The 19,806-nt window shown below is 35.7% G+C and overlaps 1 protein-coding gene across 1 annotated transcript in view; it reads left to right on the top strand.

Annotated features, from left to right (window-relative positions):
* Positions 1–3,418: 3,418 nt before the first annotated feature.
* Positions 3,419–19,806, top strand: part of LOC145672658 (cell adhesion molecule Dscam1-like) — a 439,482-nt gene continuing 423,094 nt past the window's right edge. Inside the window, exons 1-2 of the mRNA XM_081741822.1 lie at positions 3,419–3,474; positions 4,131–4,273. Coding sequence (XP_081597948.1) covers positions 3,419–3,474; positions 4,131–4,273 — 199 coding nt within the window. The remainder of the gene's footprint in view (positions 3,475–4,130; positions 4,274–19,806) is intronic.

Genomic DNA, 19,806 nt, shown 5'->3' with positions numbered 1-19,806 from the left:
AAACTACATTTGAATTTATAAAAGTTATTGCCCGGAGATGTTCACGAGAAATTTTCATTCCTCACGCAAAACTTCAAACTGCTGTGAAACAAAATAGGTTTAAACAAGCATTCAAAGACAATTAAATATAGATAAGTCTAATCTTCCGAATTGTATAATATCGGAACATTAGCGCCAACGTAAATAGTAATTTGCTGAAGTGTTTCCAGCAGCCCTTGTATATGAAACTGTATTCATGACCCGTCATAACTGTGGAATGCCTGGAGAAAAATTAACCAAACTTAGTACACATATTACTTAAGTCTGGAACACAGTATTGTGTGAGTAAGACCCCTGGCACACCAAGGGGGTGGGAAAAGATAACATAAACAGGCTGATTCACGAAATCCGTAACAGGGCCTTAAATCAGCTCCTAGTGAAAAGAAATTTTTGAAACACAAAATGTTAATACCAAAGTATATGTGTCGAATTACATGGCGATACTTCTGATATCAGCGTTGTCTCAGGAGTACATCTACAAGGGTCAACTTCAAAATTTTAAATCAAAACAGGGGTGACTTTGCCACCATTGAAACAGTCGCTAAAATTTGAACAACTTTGAGAGAAAACACTTTTCCATATCTCTACACTGTTTAACTGCTTGTCCACATTGCTTGAAAGCTACACGAACTCATTATTAGGTCAATACCAGGATTGCCGTATGCTGCAATTCAAAAGAAATAGCAAATGATTATTTGGAACTAAAGTGAAGTACAAAAATGCATGTGGAGAAACAAATGGTGTAACCCACGACAGTGGCTACTCGAAAACAGTGGCTACTCGGGTATACTTCTATTGGGGTACAGCCAACATCAAAATATCAAATAGAAACCGAGGTTGATTTTGCTTGCGTTGAAACAAGTGCTAAATATTGGGCTGGTTCCAGAGGCAATAGTTCATGATAGTACGGTATGATTGCTAAGTTGTGGGGGAAAAATAAAAGATACTAAGATGACAGCTACTGTAGTATGTGTCAGTAGCTCATGTTGGCTTCGACACGCATGACAAGTAAAACTTGAGTAAATGCATGACAAGAGTAAATTTGGAGACATCGTCGGCTCCTAAACGTTGGCCAGATGTTATGATATGAAAAGGAAATGCACAAATGGCGTGTTTGTAGATGAAACAGAGAACTCCATGGTAACGAAGTTAAGAATGAGAGACGGGAGCGTCCAGGGCCTAAATTTCTCAGCTACTATCTTAACAATTATTTGGTCTAAATGAAAGAAAACCTTGGAAAAAACTAGGAGAGCTATCTCATCAAGTTCGAGAGGTCCTAGGATCGATTCCTGTAAGCGACCATCCCGCTGAAATTTGTGCAAAGTTTCCGCAATCATACTAGGCGATTATCTTGAACCCTGCCCTGGCGAACACATTCCGATGCATTTCCGTACAAAATTGGGGCCTAACCCATGCTAGCTCAGAGGTGCGAATGCAGTTGACACTCGATGTATCTTGTGTACATCCAATGGGCATTTTTTTTCGTACAAAATAAAAACATTGTCATTGACATACTTGCAGGTGTTGCAGTGCATCCACATGCATCTTCGCGAGAAATCACACAAGAACGTGATGACGATCAAGGTACTGTACTGCATACTCCGTGCAAATACAATTCTTGTCCGTACCATCACTCTCTCTGCATCAGGAACTACAGTAAATGATGTTGACTGCAATTTACAGCTTCTATTCTGCAACTGGGTAGTCAACCAATTCAGAGGACATCAGAATTTCATAGCCTTCATTTTGTGGACTGACGAAACACACTGCAACGTGAATCTCCACAATACACATTACTGGTCATCAGCGAATTCGCACTGGATGCGATAAGGCAATTGGCAACGCCGATTGAGCATTAATGTGTAGGGTGCATTCTAGGGACTCAGGGTAGGCTGTTATTCTTTCTGATGGTCATTAAACAGGAGCAATATTTCATGATTTCTTGCAACCACTACTGTCGCTATTGTGAAATGTTCCTCTCCATATACTTCAGACGATGTGGTTTTAATTAGATGGCTGTCCAACACGTAAAACTGCAATCTGTAGGCAAAAGTTAAAATGTTTTATCTCCACAGTACAAGATCGGGAAATGTTCCAATGCACAGTTTCCTCCGAGGTCTATCAACATTATTTGTATGAATTACTTTTTCAGGTTCTGAATTGAGCAATTTGTTTCTGTGAATAGAGAAACTATATTTCGCAACATGAAACAACGCATTAGAAACGCATTTTGAAACATCAACGTGGCCGAGCTTGAATGTGTTGCTCATAATTATCTACAGCGAATAAATCATTGTATTGATGATATTCGTGGACATCAAATAGAGCATTTGTGAAGCAAAGATGATCGACTACACTCCGCCGAATGTGCGACGATTCTTTAGCTATGTACTTATCTTTCTCAAATTGTTTTATTGCAAATAAGCAGGTTCATGCCCCATGTTTTGCTCAACCCTCTGCTAATAACAGATTCCTTACTCCTTTCTTCGTTTCGACCACTTGTTTCCTATTTCGTTTATTTCTAGCACCGTAAATTTATCCCATCATTTTGCTTTGTCCATCATTTTGCTTTCTGTAGCAGCCACACGATACCAATTGTCATGAACTATTGCCTATGAAAGTGGTCTTATTTAACAATTATTTCAACGCAAGAAAAATCAACCCCTGTTTCTATTTGACATTTTGAAGTTGGCCGTACCACAATAGAGGTATACCCGAGAGGCCATTGTTTTCGAAAATTGCACCATTTTGTTTCCACATATGCACTTTTGTACTTCACTTCAGTTTCGAACAATTATTTACTATTTCTTTTGAGGTGCACATTATTAGCCTTATAGCCTTATAGCATGTACATTATTAGCCTTATAGCTTAAGAGCTACTTGGGCTAAAATATTTGAGGCTGATGCTTTTGACACTAGGTTTAACCTATTTTCGGGTATAGAGATCTTTTATTTGTAATTGTATAAGTACCCACTCTGAGTTTTGTTAGAGTGGCTTTGATGAAAATATTACCATCTCAGGTTTTCTGCACATCAGGCTGTCGAAACAGAAGTTCTGGACTCACATTTTTGACCATTATAATTCTTAATATTTTCTTTTGAAGAACGAAGAGATCACGTTTATGGTCATAAGAGCTTAAATTGATTGAAAGGTCCGTATGATTTGTCTATAATTTAGAATTTTAATCTTACACGGCTTGCACTTTCTATTATTTCGGAACCCAGTAAAGCATTCCCTCAATGACTTCGTAAAAATTACTTAAAATATGTTACCTTTAAATTATCGAGTAGTATTTTTACTGAGTCGTAGAAATATTAGTGTAGGGTCTGATGCAGGCAAACATTTAAGAAATAAGAAGCGCATATTCAATTCTATGGAATGTTGCATGCATATCCTAATCGTGTGAACAATTTTGATTTGGAACAATTTGAACGGTTAAAGTTGCAGTGTTCTAAGTCACATTTTTCCTTATCTTTCAAAAATTGATCGAAAAGGCATTGTAATAAATACGAAAACAAAAATCCTGCTCCCTTTATCACTATAACTTCCACCGCCAACTGTTGGCAGTTGAATGAAGCTTAGACTTTCGTTTTCTGTTAATGACCTGGATCTGTTTTCTGTGTGTCTTTCTTTTGGAAAATATACTTAAACCACTGTAAGTTTAGTCCCCAATTAATAAAATGTTCATTAACAAAGTTTCAGAAAGAACATTTTTGGAAAAATAAATACAATATCACTAGTAAATCCTCGTTTTAGTATTCTGATGTATTACTATTAATATTAGTATTATGATTTTTAGCGTCGATTATTGTTTTAAATACCTGTTTGCCAAATCTACTCCGAACACTACAACTAAAAACTGTACAATATCAAATTCTGGTTACAATGTTTAGAAATTTTCTTTGTTCTTCACCCGAAATAGCAAAATTCTTCGTCCCTTACTCTATGTATAATATTATGTCATTCTAGATATTTGAAAATGATGTACCTTGAGTATAAATAGAGTACATGGCCATATTTTAATATGATTATTTCTTAATGAATTCTAAATAGAATAATTTATAACTTGGATCTCAATTTTCTGTTGTAGGGAGGTTTTAAGCAACGGCAGCATCTATTTTCCTCAGTTCCGTAAAGAAGATTATAACCCGGAAGTGCACGTAGCTACATACAGATGCCGAGCTTCCAACCCTGCGGGGGTCATCCTCAGCCGAGAATGCAGACTCCGCGCTGGTGAGTAATGCTATCTTTACTACACAGTTCCATTGATCCAGGTACTAGCACAGAGTAGAATTTTCGATATATATGAAGTGTATGGGAATGTGTATGTGCATTGAAGATAAAGCAGTTGTGGACCATCTATCACAATCCCGCTGGCAAACAGCCAGAAAAAGCCGGTTGCCTGCCTTTGACAGCGACCCAAACCAAGTATTGTCCTCTTGTCTCATTCTATATTGTTCGCTACTGAATACTTACTCTCATCCTCTCGTTGTCCTCCAACCAACACGCTCTTTTCTGATCTGTGGAGAACAAAAATTGTTGGAGGTTCCAGAGGCGGGAAACAGAATTTGTATTAACCAAAAATCCCTTCCCTGTGTTGCATAGTTCCATAATAACAGTTCTCTTTGTGGAAAAACTTCAGAAAGAAGAAAATGTTGTTAATATTACAAAAGTTGTGTACATGCATGTGGCAGTTTATCGATTACAATTTATGTGGAAAGAGTTTTAGGCACAATGTATTCTCAAAAGCCATTGTAAACGAAACATAATACGTCCCTAACATTTGTTTCCACTTACTTACATTTATCATCAACTTTCAGAGGAGATGAGGTGTTTTAATAAAATCATTAGTTAGAAAATATTTAAAGACCATAAATGTGGTGCTTTCTTAGATATGTGTTCAAACCTATTAATAATGATATTTATATTGATTTCCTGCCTATTTTATGTTAACGTTGTATACTGTAGATTATACGAAATACAATTCATTTTTAAAGAGGAGAAAAATGTAATGATGATGACATAAATATGTAATTGCTTTTGCAATGGTAATTAAAATGTAAAATGAATTTAATTTTTTCGCAAAAAATAATGCCATAAACGTATTCTTGCCGTGCGAAAAATTGAGCAAAAGGTTGGAATATTAGATGCAAGGCTGTAGACCGAGAAACGCAGGAAGTCTGAGAGTGAAATCCAAAGATAGCCGAAGGTTAATAACCATCTATAGAAAGGAAAGTGTTTTATTCGTAATGAAGGTAAAAATGTTATTTATTACCTTTATAATTAATTGTTATAAACAAAAGAATATTGCATCTTTTACATCCTATTGGACGTTGTTTCTATGTGGATCATATTGGAGTTCATGATAGTACATATTTTTTCTTTAGCTAAATTCAATATGAAGGAAAATGAATTCCCTTCATATTGTATCCCTTCCTCAAGTTATAAATTTTCAGATACGGTTCAATTACTATTCTTGACGTGGAATAAAATAACTTACTAAAGCAATAGCTTTAAACATTAGTATGATTTCGTGTTTGATTACTGAAGTGAAGTGTAAAATAATTATCCACTTTATGGAATTAATTTTTATTTTTAAAAATCCCGAGAGTTAGGAACGAACCTTCTTACCAACTGCAGTATGATGAGGGATCGCGGTGGCTCAGTGGTAGAGCATACACATCTGATGCGCATGATCCCTGCTTTGATCCCAGCTCGCACTAAATGGATTTTGTGCTGGACAAACATTGTTTGCGTGAGTTGTGTCGGGTTTTTCCGTTTCCTCAGTCTTTCTTCATTCCACCATTCATTTCTCATCATCATCGTCTCTTTTAGCCTAGCCGACGTAACCCTGGGTTCATAAACCTGAAAGCTTTCATTTCAATGCAGTACGATGAATAATGCTGCTCCATTATATAGGGCTTATTCCACTCTTAAATGCTTTGTTCAATCAAGTGTATGAAAGGCATTCAAGGAATAGCATCAAACATACATACTCCGTCTTTAGTTCAAGTATTATCCAATTTATTAAATAAATTTGAATATATAACTTCTAATTATATAAACAGTTACATAATATTATTTAGAATCATTTCGTAGTTTACTTTAGTGTATATAATTACCAGACAAATTGTTCAAACAAGATATCAAATGCTCACCATATAGATTTATTGTTAGAAATCGAGTTGTTTCCTTGCTGAGTCCATATTATTAGAGGCATACGATTAAATTTTTATTAAATTAAACTACTTTTAGTCTCCGGTGTACTACATTTTTTCTAGTGGAACATTTATTCAAAAAGCTTAATCTTCACAGACTAATATTTTGAAAAGAAAATATTTTGGGCTCATGCCAAAATGCCTACTCAGTCTTTCAATTGTTAGTGTTCAACTAATCCTTCAATTTCATTACATGAATTGTTCACCTAACCTCTAGACTTAATGACCCTAACAATAAACGGTATAAATTATGCAATTCCTCGTTATGAAGTACCCACCATTCCCTATTTCCATCCCTTTTGGGTCCCAATTATTGCTTCCCAATTTTGTTTTCAAATACATTCAGTCTGTGTTCTTCCCCCCAAAGCAAGCGACCAAGTTTCGCAATCATACCAAACAACAGGCATAATTGGACGGGTGAAAGTTTAAACACTACACGTCACTTTGTTATATATATATATATATATATATATATATATATATATATATATATATATATATATATATATATATATATATATATATATATATATATATATAGAGAGAGAGAGAGAGAGAGAGAGAGAGAGAGAGAGTTTCGAAACAACACCGACAACGTTTTGGAAGACGATTCCTGACACAAAGATAAGACAAAAGGTACAGACCAACCTGGGTGCACAAATGCTTCCTTTCGGTGTTATAGACCACCGAAAATATGAAAAAAGGAACTTTAAAGATCCATAGCTCCAAAACTACGGAACCTACCATAGTCTGGTCAAGACTTAACTTAGGAACTAATATGTGCCCTGTCCAACAATACATGTTTCAGAATCCTAAGATACTCAACAACAATTTTTATAGAGGTAGTTTGTCACAGGCATATAATTTGAAACACTCACCAATTACTTGTATAAAAATTGTTGCGTAAATACCGCAGGATTCTAAAACTTCGATATTTGGATTGGGCATGTACTATTTCCAAAGTGAAGTCTTGACCTGACAATGGTAGGTCCCATAGTTTTGGAGCTATGCACCTTTAGAATTCAATTTTTCATATTTTCGACAGCCTATAACTCCGAAAGTAGGCATTTGTGCATCCAGGTTGGTCTATACTTTAACACTATATATGACTTTAACACTAGCATATATATCAAACATGACTTAGACACAAAACAGAATATCTACGAGATAAGGCAATTTGTTAGCAGAAAATGTGAAGTAAGTGAGAGTTCCATTCTAAAAAATAGCTGATTTCAACAGCTGACTATGACAGAGGAAACAACTATTTTGTTTATGATAAAAGTGGTGTAGTCAAATAATAAAATATGACTTGCAAACCCCTTGCCATATTTTGACGCGCTGAACGCGTTGCTTTTCACTTTTCACTTCCGTATTTTGACGCGTTGTCACGCGTTCCGATGTTTGAGTGGCTGTATCCCGCTTGGTATCAATAGAAGGCAGAAGCTTACAGGTTTCCTGTGCTTTGTGAGCATCTGTTAGTTTAAGTAAGCGCCAGAAGAGGCATAGATGTTTTCAGCATTGCAAAAGAATTCCGAATGAAATCATATGTGAAGGGGTTAACTCACCCGTATAATTATCGTTTTATACATTTTATGTCTCGAATTCTTCGAGAGAATTTGAAAGAGTTTGGACTGAATAACACGAGTTCCCTGGTTTCAGGTGGTATGTAATTTCTTCATGGATATGGTTTTGGCCTGTTAATATTGATAATAGATGTTTGAAAGTGTTCACTTTGTCGAAAGTATTATTTGATACATTAACGTATCCATAATTGAATTTAGTATTAATATTTTAACTTATTACGATCACGGGGAATATACATATACAGTATAACCTCGTTAACACGAACTCGCTTAAGCCGAACACTCGGTTAGGACGAACAAAATTTCGGTCCCGGCATCACTATACGTTATCTTATAGGAAGTTTTATCGGTTAACACGAATTTCGGTTAGCACGAATTACGAACTAATTTTTAGTCCTTTGAGTCAGTAAAGGTTTTCATTTAACACGAACTTTCAATCCTTTGTTGTTTTTTTTTTTTTTTAGATCATTTTTCTTATTTCAGATTTCACTCCAGATCAATTTTTGTCATACAGTATTTATACAGACGAAAATTGCCTTGTAAATAAGAGAAAAACCAGAAAAAGGTATCTTTCCTCTCTTATGAGGTGTTGATTCTGTTTTCCGTCAAGCGCTGAACATGCAGGTGCTCGGCAGACGAGCTGCTAGCGACAGCTCGAGACAAAACCTCTTCTCTCTCCTGTAACTCCAAACTAGTGACAGCAGTCATAAATACCTTTCCGTTACTAGCGATACCCAACCTGCAAGCGGAGTTATCAATTTTATAACTTGACCTGGATTTTCTGCGTGGAAACTTTTTTCTATCTTTCGAAGATATAATAATAAACTTACTGTACTGTTTTCACTTTTCAAAGGATAATACCGAGACCGAAACTAGTCTCGATCTCGATCTTAACTCGAATTTGAGACCGAGCCGTGCTTTTCGAAATCGAGACGAGACGGAAACTTTCAATCTCGTCTCGATACAATTCTGTGGATGGTATCAAGACGGAGAATAGTCTTGGCCTCGTCTCGAATTTGGAACCGAAACGAGACCGAGACTACTCAGTCTCGTCTTGATACCATCTCTAGTGTTTTCTATGACATACATAATATACTCTAGTAATATGTATAGTCTGTATACTGTAGTGCGTATGTATGGAGAAAATGTATTCGAATAATAAAATTTGGGTCCCCGGTTAACACGAATTTTTCTAACACGAACTCCTGATTTTTCAGTCCCTTGGAATTCGTGTTAACGAGGGTTTACTGTAGTTAGTTTTCCATACATTTACTTCTAGATCCATGTTCCTGTAGGTGTTTAGAAAAACCTCTGGATTTCATTCTATTATCCTCGTATCCAATCAAAAAGAAAAAAATATATTAATGGAATAAAATTCAAGAATAAGGGAATGTTACCTGCTGCAGAAATTAAAAGTTCAATTTTCCTACTTGTAAGTGCTATTACTTCTCCAAAGGAAATTGGACTTCCTCGATTCCCTTTATTAATAGAGTATAACGTACTCGGTATTCAGATATGACAGGACTTCGGACTTCCAGAAGTCATGTTTATCTTCCGGTGTCGGGAAGATTAATTCAATACACTTATTTCTATATTGCGAAATTCTTGTATTTCTTATGCAAAGAATAAAGAAAAGATAGAAAATAGCCCACATGCTCTGTGTGAGCCTGATTCTTGTGTTTTGTTTAATTATTTCCTCACTGTAACATATGAGGTTTATAATTCTTACTTTTAGCTAACAATATTTTTTAAATACTTTTTGATTCTTTTAACCACTGTAAAATTAACCTTTTATATGCTTTGAAACTGCTTTCCCCTTTTATTCGGAGTGGGAGTTCATTATAGATCTTCGGAGCTCTGTAATATGTTTGATGTTGAGTTATAGATTTACTCGTTGCTTTAATTTCTAAATTTTTGTTTCTTACATTTCTGGTTATATACATATGTTTTATTTCGTTCTATTTGTTTCTATTCTTTTTAACATATATTAATACATTCTACAAATATAATTTTGAAAGTGGTAACACTGAAAATTGGTCATAGAGTCTATCTAGTGTGCTGTCAAGTCCTCTTTTTAAACATATTCTTACAATATTATTTTGCTGAACAATCAGAGGTTTTAAATTAATGGGGTAAGCAGCACCCCAAATTAATATGCCGTATGTAAGTGTACTATTTACATGAGCATAATATACAGTGCTTAATATTTTTATGTGTACAATGTTTCGTATTTGAACAAATTTATATAATAATTTTCTTAGCATTGTGGCGTTATGTGTAATGTGAGAAGACCATTTTAGATGCTTATCAATAAATATACCTAAGTATTTTACTTTATTTTCACTAATAAGAGGACTACAGTTAAATTTTTCAGTATTTTGACAATAATGCAATTTTATATAGTGACATGTTCCCGGCTGTCCTGTTAAAGTTAGTGGGAACCTTATATACCTGGTTTTCTCAGCATTTAATACTAACTGATGATTATCAAGCCATTGTTTTACTTTCTTCATTTATGCTTCAGTTTTCTTGAATACATCTGTCCATGTTTTACTAGTAAATATTAGAGGTATCATCAGCGAATGATTGTATATGCCCGTCCACTTTTGAATTACATAAATCATTTATACTAATTAAAAATAATATTTGGCCTAATACAGTTCCTTGTTGGACTCCTTGTTTTACATATGAACAATTGCTTTGAAAATTACCTATTTGGACGGTCTGTTTTCTGTCTTTCAAATAACTGCTAAACCAAGATAGCGATATACGCCTTATTCCACATCTTTCTAGTTTGTTTAAGAGAATTCTGTGTGATATTGTGTCGAATGCTTTACCTAGGTCTACGAAAACTGCAATTACTTTTTCAAACAATCTCAGTTAAATTGTATACCGCATCTGATGTACTTTTACCTTTTTTGAAATACATATTGATTTGAAGAAAAGGATTTATTTGTTGAAGAAAATTTACTGATCTCTTTATACATTTTTCTAACAGTATAGCACAGTTACTGAGGATTGATATAGGTCTATAGTTAGGATCAGCCTTTGAACCTTTTTTATATAGGTTTTATTAGTTAATAATTGATAATTGATAATTTATGCACAAGATTCCCTATCGAAGGTGTGGTAGATGAAGTTTCTGTTCTCCATGAGTCGACATTGCCAAGTGATCGATACGGAAAAGATGTTGTAGGTGATAGAGAGGTGATACTTCTTGCTGAGTAGACTTTACTTCGTCCAGGTGTACTTCCGGTGGATCTTTGGTAACGTACCTTACCTAACTAATAAACAGCACAAATTTCTTCACGAGCCTGCGCCTCATTTCCGCCTTTATCGAAATGAAATTCTGAGTTTTTAGCTCAGTTTTGAGAAAATTTCACTGATCTTCACGTCGTAATACCATACATCTGATCATAAGACTTCCAATACGTTTTGCACATTTCCTAGCTCCGACTGCCATCTGTCAAATAACGTTAGACCTGATCCGCTGCGATTCATATATCCTGACTTTTGGGACACCAACAGCATCTCGTGTGCAAACGGATCATACTTTTCAGACTATCTGCTACTCGGAATTATCATTCGACTGAAATCGTGGTTTTTAACTGCATATTTGTTCTTCTAAGTGGAACCAACTTCTAGTGACAAGCACTTTATCAGTTTTGTTATCACTACATCAGGGTAAATGTTTTAAAAACACCACAAAATTTTATTTTTGACGTCTTATCAATTTTCTTCACCTCTACCTTGCATGAAGTTTGTATGAGTACCTTTTCTCGGTTTGTACTGTGCACCAATGTGAGGTACAGCTTTATGTATAGATAATTCTGATTCTAGGTCAGTGGCGGAGCTAAAGGAGGATCCGAGGGACAGGCCCAGGACCTTTACTCTAACACACAGCCACTCAGTTTCCCCCTTCTCATTAATGGTCATATAGCTTCTAAGTAAAATATGAAACGTAGTACAAATCAAAAAATACTTTGTGTTATTACGTTGCAAACTCTTTTCAATTAAATAGCAACTAGGGATAATCCCTAAAGTACCAACCTTTAAGCAGGGTATTAGAAACAAATCGTTTACTACAATGAGTTTCTACAATATGTTCGTTATAAAACTATTTTGAGATTCCTTTCTGCTATATGTTCTTACTTATCTCTTGTTCCTTATTTTCGGGTCACAATCATCTTTACTTTGTTTAAATGAAACAAAGGCATTGATAATTTCAGACTTTACATCTCAAGAAAGGAGAAAACTCTCTCTGTATAATGAAACTCCGTCACCAGTTTACCTAGAAACTCTGGGAAAACCTTAATGAGAATGATGACTGGTTTTCGAACCAAGGATCATTCTAATGCTAATATATATACAGTGTGTTAATAAACTATAACGATACACTGAAACAGGTGATTCCTCACACCAAAATAATGAAAAGTTTATATAGACTCGTGGTCAATACTGCTTATTTTCAGAGCTAGGACTGTCCAAAACCGTGGGAAAACGAACTTCGGGAGCGAATATCTCCAAAGCTATTGGCTATTGAGCTGATGCGGCATGTTTTTTTGTTTGGTTTTAGACTTGTAATCTGCTCTATCCAAAAATGCATGATTCTGAGTCGTTCGGTGAAGGTGCACAGTGGTCGGAAACTGGGAAATGCGGTCAAAAATCGATTTGTCAACTTCGCCGCCTATGAAATCGGTATTGATATTTGTTTATAAGTATTTCTCCTGCTACCAAAGTTGGGGTTTCAGGATATAGGAATATTTTCGCTGCCCATAAAATGCATGTAAACATGAACAAATAAAAGAACCAAAAAATCAGTAAAAAGTGAACCAAACAATATGATATGTTTTAACCATATATATCGTTTCTGAGGTCGATGAAAACAGTTGCATAGTACATTGGACTCAAATACTGTGTGTTTAGTGAAAAGTTTTATTTGTTATCCATTGTCATATCATATATATGGTAGCTTTATTAGTGTTGCCGAAAAGTTACATATACCCTTATGTTAGCAGCTCTGCAGTCTAAGCTTATCCTTGCTTATCTTCAAAATAAGGTTTATTGAGTTGACCATGAGTAGTACAAAGGTTGAGCATTGGAAGTAGCTGCAGCCAAGTGCAGCTGATGGACTCAGCCCCATCTAACTGGAAATGCGTGATGAATAATGTGATCGCAATCGATATCCGCGATCTGAGCCTTACAAAGGGAAAAGGCATATTGTCTTGTACGTATTTGGATTGCCCTTCGTCCCTGAATCAAAGTTGCAGTGGAAGCCTCATACATATTGCAGTGATAAACTATCAGTCATATGGAGCTGTTGTATATTACACGTCAGTGCAGTAGTATATAAGAAGATTCTATACTGAACCTTTTAATCTTACAAAAACAACATAATCCTAACCTAAATTACATTCCAGTAAGTATTAGTGTTTCTTCGAAGGTGGTGAGAGTGCATAACTACGAACTTTTTTTTTTTATCCTAAGGCCAAACACACATTTGTTTTACACCGTCTTTTTAGTAGCTGCACATACAATTAGAGGGAGAGCACATTGAACCTGTAACCGCTTCTTGGATGCATATTAACACCTGTCATAACTTCGTACTGGCTAGCGTAAGGCGTCAACATGCTATGTTTTCAATTTATAAACTGTATGTATGATTCACGATGGTGGATTTCAAGATGGCGGCTTTCATTGCTCTGTGTCCTCCCCAATTTCTACTCACCTTTATTACTCAACTACATTGTTTCTTTGGTTATATTTTGCAGCATTTAATATTTATGCGAGAGGCTTGCACACTTTTGGACCACCCTGTATATATAACTGCACATATTGCAGCAGGGGTTCTTCGAATCAATTTCACAGTAGTTGCAATCGATTTAGAAAGGACAATTACGTATAGAACGATAGAGAGACGTCCGTCAAGTTCCATTGTTTTGGAATAAACTATTTTTGTCCGCTTTTCACAAGTTTCCGACCACTGTGCGGCGAAAAAGGAGTCCTCCACAGGAAGTAAGGGATCTCGGATATTCCTTTAGAATACATGGTTCCAATTCGAATAAATGCAACAATGTCCTATCAAGTAACAAAAGGTCGTTCGCAGACCATCGATATTTAAAACAAAATGGAGACTGCGAATATTTTTTGTGTGTTGTACGTGGTTGCATAATGCAATAGGGACTAATGTAATGGATAAAAGAAAATTACATAAAATCATTACACCTGCAGATTGATAACCAACAATCATGACCTATATGCTAAAGGAGACAGATATTAATAATATGTAATGATTTTGGAAGAATTGATCCAAGGTGGATTTGTGAGAAAATGGGAGCATCCTCACAACAACAACAACAACAATAACAACAACAAAAACGAAAATAAGTACAATAGATACAATGTTCTTCAACACAAACTCACTTGATTGCAGATCTAAAGTGGGCCCCTTGCCATAAAGTGCTCACTACCACTGAATTACCATGTACTCTATTGCCATTACCTCATAGCGAACAACAGATTGTTTACAATGACACATAAAAGCTTCAATACTGGTTATGTAACAAAAAGAGCGAAAAGTCGTGTTAAGAAGGTAGATATCTCGAGAAGAGTTTGTATATTATCCTTACAGATTTGTTTCAAACAAATTAACATTCCACATTTTCGCCTCTTAGGCTAAATAAGGCGGATAATTAAAGGAATACAAAGATTTGACGGAATGAAAATACGGTATACAATGGGAAAACCATGAGGAAACTTCTGGAAAGACACCTGGTCATTGCGATGACCAATATGGGAAGTTGTTTGGTCGTGTAAGTCTCATTGTAGATAGTAATAGGAAATAGGACACGTGATATTGCCAGGCAGTCACAACGCTGAGAGTGTCATTCAACGGATCAGAAGCACACGGACATGTCTGAGAACAGTAACACAATCTACATTGAAAGTAACCCTTTCCCTTCCCTTCACCTCCTCCTTCTCTCTTTGATGTATGAACATATGAGATTAACACAAGGTAGAGGGCCGGACTCCATGGCCGCACACAAGGTCCATGGGCCGGACTCATGTCTACAAAGCATATATAATTTCGGGCTCGGACCAGGCTCGCGCTGCAAAGTTTTAAATATACAATCATATTTCTGACGTAACTTTGTAAATATATTGTACTACGATATTTATCAGACTGTTCTTTCTGGAGAACTTTTAAAGCACAACTACAAAATTAAACCTCTAATTGCTGTAAGTAAAAACACAACTTTGCCTTAATTATTAAGTTTCTGTAATTCGGGTTCATTTGATTATCACACGAACTCAACCCAGGCTCGGACCTAATGGATAAAACGGATTTTGGACTCAGGTTTGGCCGGGCTGGATACAGCCTAAAAATTCCGGCCCATACAGTCCACTATCACAGGGATACCGAAAAGAAATTGCAAGTAAATTGAAAACTCGTTGTTTAGGTGTGCATTGACATTGGCCACAATGGGTGAATAATATCACGTGTCGCCTTGTAACCAAGGAATCCTGGATTCGATTCCTAGAAGTTACAAGGTTAAACACTGTGAAATCATAATTTGTTTCAAACAAATCTAGGATACGTTGCAAACTCTTCTCGAGATATCAATCTTCTCAACACAAATTTTCTATCTGCTTACAGTATTGTTGCTTTTATGTGTCATCAGCTCCCATACGTTTAAAAAATCTGTTGTTTGCTACATGGGAGAGGCAAAAGAGTAGCTGGTAACTCAGTAGTAGTGTGCATCTTATGGCAAGGGGCCCCACTTTAGATCTACGACCAAGTGAGTTTGTGATGAAGAACATTGTATCCATTGTTCTTATTTTCGTTTTTGTTGTGAGGATGCTCCCATTTTCTCGCAAATACTCACTGGATCAATTCTTCCAAAATCATTACATATTATTAATGTCTGTCTTCTTTAGCATACTAGTCATGATTATTCGTTATCAATCTGCAGATATAATGAATTTATTTAATTTTTTTATCCACTAAATTAGTCTCTACTGTACTTATACTGCACAACCACGTACAGCACAGAAAAAATATTCGCCATCTAGATTCTGTTCTAATTGATGGTCTGAGAAAGACCTTTTGTTTCTTGAGGGACATTGTTCCATCTGTCATGAATCGAACCCATCTGTTCTAACGGAATATCTGGGACCCCTACTTCCTGTGGGGGACTTTCTTTCTGCCGCCACTGAACGTTTCAGGATCATGCATTTTTGGATAGAGCAGAACACAATTCTAATACAAAAACATGCCTCCTCAGCTCAATAGCTAATGGTTTTGGAGATATTCGCCCCAAAATTCATTTTCCCAGTTTTGATTGTCCTAGCACTGAAAGTATGCACTTTCGAAAGTATGATTTCCCCCCCCCCCCTTATTCTGATGTGAGAACTTATTTTGAGTTTGTCGATCTAGTTCATTAACACCCTGTATATCAGGATGGACCTTAATTATATGGAGATTTTTTTCGAATTTCTTTGCTCCCAATCCCTAAATTGGTTCCATGTCGGACCAAATTAATCCATTAAAAAAGAATTGGCTCAATGAACGATTATTTAACCGACCCCTAAGCGACCTAAACTTTTGAATACATTTGTAATATATAGTAGGCCTATATGGGAAAAGTTTGGAATAGGCCCTTGTAACTTGGAACGGCTGAATGGAAAGGAACTATATTTTGGATAGAGGTAGTGATGGTAGGTCCACACCTGAAACTGAGTAGTACCATGATGGCGGCCACCTTAAAGTCTGCCATCTTGGATTCAGACCCAAAATTTTAAATACAAATGGGGCCGTGTGGCATCGTTTTGGAGGTAGCTTTTCACAACAAATACCCATTTGTATTTATTTTTAACTTGTTTCTGATCATGTAATAGTTAATATATAATAACAGTTTAATATCCTTCAATACCCCAATATTGTCATTTTTCATAGTTTACAGAAGTTTTTAGAATGAGATACATTTACATAATACAACAAGAAAGCAATTATATATGTTATTAAGCTATTATATAATAGCACATTCCGTCCCAATGAACACCAACCTGTGTTCAAATTATTTACATAGGGTATGTAAAAATAGATAATTAATATAATGAAGGTTTAAATGAAAACAATAATAAAAGCTGAAGGCTGTGAATAACTCCTCACATTATTGCCTGATTAAACCAACTTTGTAGCACCTGGATACCTTTTGCTGTGTTCATTGACGATTTGCAGTAGTATGTATTGTTTTTCTTTCTCGTCCATGGTTAGAATGCTCTCGTATTCTTGTGGCAGCTTCACCCTTCTCTCTGCCACTCTGTTCACGAACATAACTTCTTTCAATACCTCCAACCCGCGTTGAAATTTGGCTTGTTTCCTAGTAGACGACATGTTTTTAGAAAATTTGTATCTATAGGAAACCTTGGGAAACATGTCTTTGAAACTGCGGAAACGAAGTCCAAGAATTCTTTTTCTTTGAAACTGTTGATTTCTGCACTGTTTATGGAGTATACTTTATAAAAGTACACTTTATAAGGTATAGAGTATACGTAAAGAGATATATAGCTTTACTTGGTTTTTTACATCATTTTCTTCTGTACTTCCCGTTATGATAGGAACATTTTTTCTGTCATTTGTTGCGGTACTTTATCATCAAAGAATGCGAATGCCGCAGCTCTTGGTGACAAATACCACAAATAGTTAGCGATTTTTTTCACAGCAGAATTACTAATTTCTGGATCTACTTCCTTGATTCGATTAATTTCCGTAAAAAATTGTAATCGTGATACGGATCTTTCACAGCCAATGGTGCAAGGAACCGAGCTTGTAAATAGATTCGGATAAGGAAAAATGATTCAATTTTTCTCTTTTCTCATCAGTTCAAATTTATCTTGCAGTAAATATATTTTGAACGCATACATATCCCTTGCTATCCACTGAGCATGGCTCGTAGCTCCAAGAATGCGAAATGAAACTCCTTCTGGAAGGGTGCCGCCTAGGAATATTATAGCCATCTCATAGATCAACAATAGATGCACCAGAAACACAATAGAGAACATAATAGCCATCTCTATGGTGTTCCTGGTGTATCTGTTGCATAAATTCCAACATTTTTACACGGACATATCCCGTAACATCATCTATCCCAGTTGAGTAAATGCTTTTGTCGAGAGACGACCAGGATTGTCTATATCTTTCAAATAAAAGTTCATCAGGTCCGGAACTTGTATTGGCAGCAGTAGCATTATCCATTACTGCGTAAAACTGCTTTGAAGAACTAATTCGAATATGTGATGTCGGCACGGTAGGTACAGTAAATCACGATCAAACTTCTTCTCAAGGTTTGTACAGTTGCCATTTATTCTGCCGGTGTTGCGTGGAGTTGTATCGAAGCATAACGATTGTATTTCGTGTTCTGTGCCAAATTTTTCCACTGCTTCGTTTACAGCTGTAGCTTGTGCTTCTGTAGATGATAGTATTTCAGGGATGCCTAATATTTGTTTTTTGCCCTTAAAAGTTGCAAATATTGCTAGTCTGTCAACCTTCTCTATGCTACTTGCAACTGGGGTACCGACTTAAAACGTTCGGCATTAGCGCATTTCGGTATCGTTACAGAAAATGGCCCAAATGTATATCTATATTCCAAAGGTGATAATTATTACATTATCAGAGATAAGTACTCCCATGCGCAAAAAAAATTGCGCGTATACTGTAACTCACGATTTTTCTCAATTATTTCATTTTCCTTATGTTTATGGGTAAAATTCAGTTATTAGTATGTGGAGATAATAGAAAGCAATCCATCTAAGGAGATATTTCCAAAAAATATAATAAAATAATAAAATAATAAGCAAAAAACAAAATTATGTTCGGATTTGTGTATACTGGCAATAATGTTTTCGAGGGAATTTTTGGAGCAGCACAGCACGATTGTAGAGGGAATTACAGAATTGGTAACAGAACAGGGGGAGAATTGAATCAAGGAACAGGAAATTGGAGCAAAATATTGCATTTATTGGCTTAAATCTAGAGTGTAAATTGTGTGCCAAATATAAATTAGCTTCTGTAACCAAGATGTTTAACGGAAATATATAAACAAAGAGAAAAACTGTTGTCTTAAGTTTGGAAGTGACATGCTCTATAGTCATGAGCCTTTATTCCTTAAGAAAAAGATAGGCAACGAAAGAAAGTCTGTGTGGTCAAGTGGGTAGAGTGACAGATTAGTAATTATTATACTGTTTTGACCCCAGATCGAATCCCACCCGATCCTGTTCAATTTTTTTTCTGTACAAAACATTGTAGAAAGTGTATAATTTTTATGTTAATAAGAACCGAAACAATATAATAATGAAATAACTTTTTGTTTTTCTGATGAAGTAATTTATTAAGTATTAGCTTACTATTTCTTACTAATAGCGATTGTTTTTAGTTAATGGTATGGTATGCTTAATCATTTCCTCTCCGTTTTTTTTATACACAGCAGAAGTAACTTCAAACTTCAACTCACTGCGAGTGTGTCTGTAAAAAACAAAACAAGCACGACCTGCAGCTTTACACACAGCGTGACGAACACAATCACAGCCATAGCTCGTTGTCTGTTCTAGTGTTTCTGTGTGTGTGTGTTCCTTTTTAGAGTATTGACACTCTCTCTCTCTCTCTCTCTCTCTATCTCTCTCTCTCCTTTTGTTTCATATCAACAAGTGCAACAAATGCAAGTCTGTGTAAAAAAATCAAGAATGCTTTCTTTAAACAAAACTAAATTTTACAGCTCTCTTTGTGAATAACACGAATGCTTCCGACGAATTATACAGTAGCGTGAAAAACTGATAATAAAATGATCTAACATGCATAAGCTTCTTTTTCTAGCGTGACAACACATTAAACATAACAGATTAAATTTTTGGGATTACAAATTATCACATTACGTGTCGGTGTAGGCCTACCGGTATTCGTTTTCAC

Source organism: Thermobia domestica, chromosome 16 (assembly GCF_964235325.1).
Source record: "Thermobia domestica chromosome 16, izTheDome1.hap1.1, whole genome shotgun sequence".
Taxonomy (NCBI): Eukaryota; Metazoa; Arthropoda; class Insecta; order Zygentoma; family Lepismatidae; genus Thermobia; species Thermobia domestica.
This window is presented reverse-complemented; position numbering and strand designations above follow the sequence as displayed.